General features: G+C 39.6%; 1 protein-coding gene across 2 annotated transcripts in view; it reads right to left on the bottom strand.

Annotated features, from left to right (window-relative positions):
* Positions 1–232: 232 nt before the first annotated feature.
* Positions 233–6000, bottom strand: part of dipk2aa (divergent protein kinase domain 2Aa) — a 31175-nt gene continuing 25407 nt past the window's right edge. For both annotated transcript variants that reach the window (XM_056264144.1, XM_056264151.1), the window contains exon 4: positions 233–984. In XM_056264144.1, the coding sequence (XP_056120119.1) occupies positions 644–984 (341 nt within the window). In that variant the 3' untranslated portion in view covers positions 233–643. The remainder of the gene's footprint in view (positions 985–6000) is intronic.

The following is a 6000-nucleotide window of genomic DNA, read 5'->3' as shown; positions in this document are numbered from 1 at the left end:
CAAAAAAACCTTAACAAAACCCCAAAACTAAGCAAAAAAAAACCATAAGTTAAATATTTGGCATTATGATAATGAGAATTTTGGGAGATAATATGCAAAACTAAATTGTTCCTAAAATATAATTATATTCCTGGCCAAAATGGGGATATACTAAAATATTTGTTTCTTTTTTGGGGGGGTAAAACATGACCGGAACACTTTTTTTTTTAAGATTCACCTGTGTCACATCAGTAATAACCACAGCTCACGGTGCACTTACAGCACCCAATTTATAAATTAATTAGAAACCGCATTATAGGATTCTGATCAGAACCGATAATAGCAGTGAGGGTTCACCGAAGCATCAGCTCACAGTCACACACACACACACACACAGACACACACTAGTTCGATCACAGCAGCTCGAGCCTCTAGTCTGCTGATTTTCACACAACCCTTTAATCCATGTTCATGTGCAAACTTCTTAATTAGCCCCGGAGACAGGACTGGAACCAATGTTGGCATGATTGATAGCGGCAACGAAACAGCAACTCCCTTGAAGGTGTACAAATGCGTTCCAGAATCCGGCAGCGCATTTGTAAAAGTACTTCTGATGTCTTTTTAGAGGGGATATTGCAGGAGGCAGCGTCCCCTGTTCTCAGCACTACCTGCTAGTATTGCTCAGCTGTGTGAGTTGTGTCAGGAACTCCCGCAGTTCTTTAGCTGCCGTGTAGCGGCCGTAACGTTTCTGAGGTTTGGTGCACTCGTCCAGCAGGGTCGTGAGACGCCCGTCTTTGACCACGTCAGCAGGGGGGTCGTGCAGGAGACCCCCCGTGGTGCCACGCCAGGTGGCGAATCTGGAGAGGAGGTTCTGACAGACAGCATAGTAGTTGTGGTCCACGGTGACCCGCGAGCAGAGGATGTCCTTGGAGAAGGAGAGGCAGGCTTCTTTGTCGCATTCCTCGTAGCGGCTCTCGTACCACACGTCATAGTTCTCTGGTTTATCTGAGTGGATTAAACCCCCCCCCGGAAAAAAAGAAGAAGAAAAAAATCAGTCAAAGGGTGCATAATATTTGCCAAAATAAAACATGAAATGACATTTGTAACTCATGTTTCTGGGTCGAAATTAGATGTTCGAGAATCAAATATTGAAGACTGAAGTTAGGGCCTTTTGATTTCCACATTGCAGAAAACCTGGACAGAATCGCAGAATCCAGTCATAAAAATGGAATTTTAGAGTACTGTGAATGTCAATGAATTTGACGAGTACATCATACATAAAGCTGTACACTTAATCAAATCGTAATATGTACTAGTGTCTGTGAATATTAAACCACAAAAAGACTAAAATAAAATAAACTTAAATCATAAATCCAGAAAAATTCTAATGGAAAACAGAATTTTGAAAAAATTAGGGATGCACGATATATCGGCCACCATATCAGTATCGGCCGATATATGTTCATTTTTAATGTTATCGTTATCGGCCCGATAAGAAAATTTGGCCAATATATTAAAGCCGGTAATTAATCTATTATTTCCTACAGCAGAGACACTTCAGTTCAACGTGATGGTTTCAAAATTGCTTAAAAATATGATTGGAATCACTTCAAAAAAGGAAAATACAGTTCAGTGCAACATGTGCAGCGCAAGTCTGTCATATAGCCTACTTACAATTACAATGAGTACATCATTATAATTGTGTTTGGGACATGGCTTTCAATGGTGAGACTTTTGTTTTTGTAATCAGGCTCTCAAAAATTATACAAAAAAATTGGATTTAGATTTATCGGCCAATATATCGGTTATAAGACAACATTTTTCATATCAGTGCATCTCTAGAAAAAATAAAACAGTTCATAAGGCCTTATTAGAATTGTAAAAAAAAATTGAATCCGTTAATAAATTGTTAAAGTTTTATGAATTTAATTGTTTAGACATGCTTTTTGATTATTCAAATTTAAATAGAATCCAGCAAAATTAAAATGGAAAACGGTGAATTTGGAAAATGGATTTATCCAAATTTAAATGTATTTAATAGGGCCCTAAAAAAAAAAGTTTTTACTAAATTGTTGTTAAACTAAGTTGAACAACAAACGGAATTCAGAAAAAAAATGAAACTGATTTTATTTTCCCTATGAAGTGGAGCCAGGGCAGAATGAATTGAAACGGCGCTGGTGTGTCATGAAGAGTTAGGACCCCTGCGCTGCACAGTTCACATTAGACCCCAGGGGGAAGCCCCCTAATCAAAAGCTGTTATTGCAATATCTTCGTGTAGCTAATCAAAACAGCCTAACACCTGTTGTCATTTTGTAGCTGTGGTAGCTTAAGCCAGACAAAGTATACTTTGAGCTTCAGTATAAATCATTGCAGAGTAAGAGCCAGATTTACTAAACAGGGTAAATTAGCGTGAGAGCAATATCCCATAAAAGCGCAGATGGGAGTGGAAAGCTCTGACGACGAGCAAATTAAAAGAACAGACGCTGCCGGATCGCTTCCATAATGACCAACACAATCTACTAAGAAAATTTGCGAAAAAAGATTATTATAGCTTCAATTCTGTTCTTTTTTCTGCTTAGTTGCTGTAATCGTTACTAGTAAAAGATAAATCTATATATCTTTAAATCACCAAGACAATATCTAAATCACCAAGTAGTAGAGCTCCAGTGCTATTTTCAAGGCAATTCCGGGCTGATAAAAAAATAAATAAATAGGCGAACAAAAATAATTCAGGACTCCAGCAGTGAAGTTAAGTCAAGTCACCTTTATTTATATAGCACTTTATAAAATTGCAGATCGTTTCAAAGCAGCAAAAGCAAAAATTGGTCTGTTGTAGTGGTGCTTGTAATAACAGACCACTAGATGCCATGATTGAAGAATCAGAATTGAGTATTGCAGGGAGACATGAACAAAAATAAATGAATGATGCATGGTTCTGCACTAAGCATGGAGTTGTTTGTGAAAGGACTGCCAGTGCCAGGAAAACGTAAAGCAGACGATAATCTACTACCAAAACAATGTGTTTAAACTAGCCGCGAGCGTCGCGACAAAAGCACATAGAAACCATTATAATCAGTGATGCCGTCTACACTGGATGTGGTGCAGCACGACAAATCCCTGAGAGTAAACTGATGCCCCGTTTGCGCTCGTGCAACTTCTGACACCAAGGACAAATGGATTTGCAACGTTCGATTTCTCGAGTCCTGTAGACAGCCTCAAGCTATTGCGCCGTGGCCGTCACTTCCGGTGTAGACATGGTGAAAAGTCAAGAAACAAGGCCTATCTCGCCCTCTGATTCACCAGTACAGACAACAGTGTGTTGTGTTGTGTTGCGCGCTTCTGACAGTATGATGACAAACAAGTTAAGACGCCACTTAGAGACTTCAAATCACAACCCCAAAGAGAAGCCCATTGAAGTTGAGAAGTTGTAGAAGTGCATTAATAGGGGCTTTTGCACCAGGTAGTTATAGACAGTGGTGGAATGTAACGAAGTACAAATACTTCGTTACTTTACTTAAGTACATTTTTCACATATCTTTACTTTACTTAAGTAGAATCAATAGTGCATACTTATTACTTTTACTTCGTTTCATTTTGCAGCAATTATTATACTTTCTACTCCACTACATTTCTACAACGTTCAGTTACATTTTCGTTACATTTTCTGATCAGTTTTTCCCCTGCCAAAACGTCATCCTGACCGTCCGTTCGTCGCACGTTTGTCTCACCAGTGAAGTTTGGTTGCCATATCAACCCGGTCACACTAAATGCGTCTCTATAGCACGCAGTGTGTTTATCGTGGAATTTATACGCGGAAATTTGTTTTTACGTGCATAGGAAACGCATGGGTAGGTTTAGTAGTGGTGTGGGGTGCGTGTGTAGCCTATTATACGTTTGGTAAGGATTAGTATGGCAAGCCAAGAGGTTCAGAATTACGCCATAAATTAATCGCGTTTACAGCCAAACCCCGTCAAATTAAGCTTGATGTGTATATTGCCTAATTGCAAGCTTGTTCAGAAATGGTGACAAAAACTTAAAAAATAACGGCTTTTCCATCATTATTGAACATCATTATAAGATTATTAGGTTGAATGAGTTAGGATTAACTGTTTTATTAATCATTAGAATATAGACATTAAGAGAATAAATTGTTATGCAAGTACTTTTACTTTTAATACTTAAAGTACATTTAAAATCAGGCACTTTTTACTTAAGTAGGGTTGTCATTGTGGTACTTCTACTTTCACTAAAGTAAATATGTCTCTGGTTATTTGCACTTTTACTTAAGTTCTGAGATTCGGTACTTCCTCCACCACTGGTTATAGAAACTTGGTTATAGGAACAAGCCAGCAGGGCAGTTCAACTAAATGTCCTTCCTAGGGCCCTTTTCCTGGTAGCATTCGCACCGCCAGTAGGAACTCTGAGGTGACGTAAGCCAGCTGACAGCAAAGTCATTTAAGTCAACAACTGGAGGATGGGGGACGTCGTGATCAGAGCTGTGTTTTTGTTGTGAGTCGTGGGTTTTGTGATAACAGAGATAGAATGTAGACATACAAGTTATGTGATGGAAAGAGTAAAAAGGAGGGAAGAAATCTCCAACTTGCGGTGCTACATATCAGAGGCTGAGACAAGAACACAGCGCAGCGCAGACAAAGGTGACAGGTAAATGCCGTTAACATTAGCTTTCTGTATGCCTAGTAAAAACTTTCCACGGCTTTTAAAAAATGCCATTTGTATGGCATGCGTTCGACCAATCAACATACACTTAGCCTACGTCACTGGTAGTTCTTCCTATAGTCCTGGGTTAGACCCTACTCTGAAGTAGGAGCAAATTTGGTTCCCCCAAAATACATTCCTAGGACTATTTTGTTCCCGGTTCCTGCGATGCGAACGCGCCACAAAGTGGGTACTTCCGCCATTAGTTCCAGGAACTATGAAAAGATTCCTCCGGTGCAAACATACCCATTTACAATGTAAAATATGATTTTGCAAGCAAGGTCATGTCTTAAGAGTGTTTTCATGTGGGTGCATGAACACAGAGTGCAAGTTAATTACAGCAGTGACAAATCTTGCACGTGGGCAGAACAGAACTCGAGCTTGTGGTCAGTTCCTGCGAGTGTGGGACCTGTCAGCATTCGCGGGTTTGTTACTTCTTCTCGCAACGTGTTGAGTTGTTTGCACAATCATATTTTTTTGTGCTCGAGTTTGGGATTTGACATTTCTGCAGGTTTACGTTTCACGTGCAAGCTTTGTCACTGTGCCCACACTGCTGTAATTGTTCATGCGCTTACGTCGTTTTGTCCTTTTAATGGCGTACGAATCTATCATTATTTGGCAATTATTGTAGTAGCTATTATTAAATTGTTAACTGGCATTTAATTACTCTTAACTAAATCAAATTTAAAAAGGCTGCATTACCTAAAACTGTAGGTTTTGGCTGGTGGTCCAAATAACTTGAAAAACGTCTTGCTGTTAGATTCAGTATAGCAGGGCAACAACAATAACAAAAGAAACCCTTTAACATAACACAGTGCTTTACTTCTTGAAGGTAACTTAAAAAAGCACAACATACAATACAATTGAGTGGCGATCTGCAGAATAAAGAAGCTGAATTGATTCAGCTTTTCACTGGAAGAAGACATAAGAAATTCTTCTGACAAGCAGGTGCGGCTCTTCTCTGGCCACACATTTTAATGCTGAAGAAATCAATAAAGCTGAGGATCCTTTAGGAGGAGGAGGTGGGTGCAGAAATAGACATGGGCTGCTGTGACATCTATTCATCAGCAGAACTATATTGAGTCATAAAGTGCCTTAAAGAGTGGGGGATCTGCAGTCTTGGTCATTTGACACAGCTCAATATTGTGCCAATAACTAATTAGAGAAAATGAAGTCACCATGCTGCCAATCACTCTCGAGGGAGCCAATTATGAGATCCAGAGGAGTTAATGTGCCACAGCCAATCAGAGCGCACGCTGGCTTCAGCGCGTTTCTCTTTTGCTGTGTGTGTGTGTGCGGAGAATC

This window comes from Rhinichthys klamathensis, unplaced genomic scaffold, assembly GCF_029890125.1.
Source record: "Rhinichthys klamathensis goyatoka isolate OS25496 unplaced genomic scaffold, OSU_Roscu_1.1 h1tg000011l_1, whole genome shotgun sequence".
Taxonomy (NCBI): Eukaryota; Metazoa; Chordata; class Actinopteri; order Cypriniformes; family Leuciscidae; genus Rhinichthys; species Rhinichthys klamathensis.
Note: the sequence above shows the minus strand (reverse complement) of the source record. Positions and strands in the feature narration are given on the sequence as shown.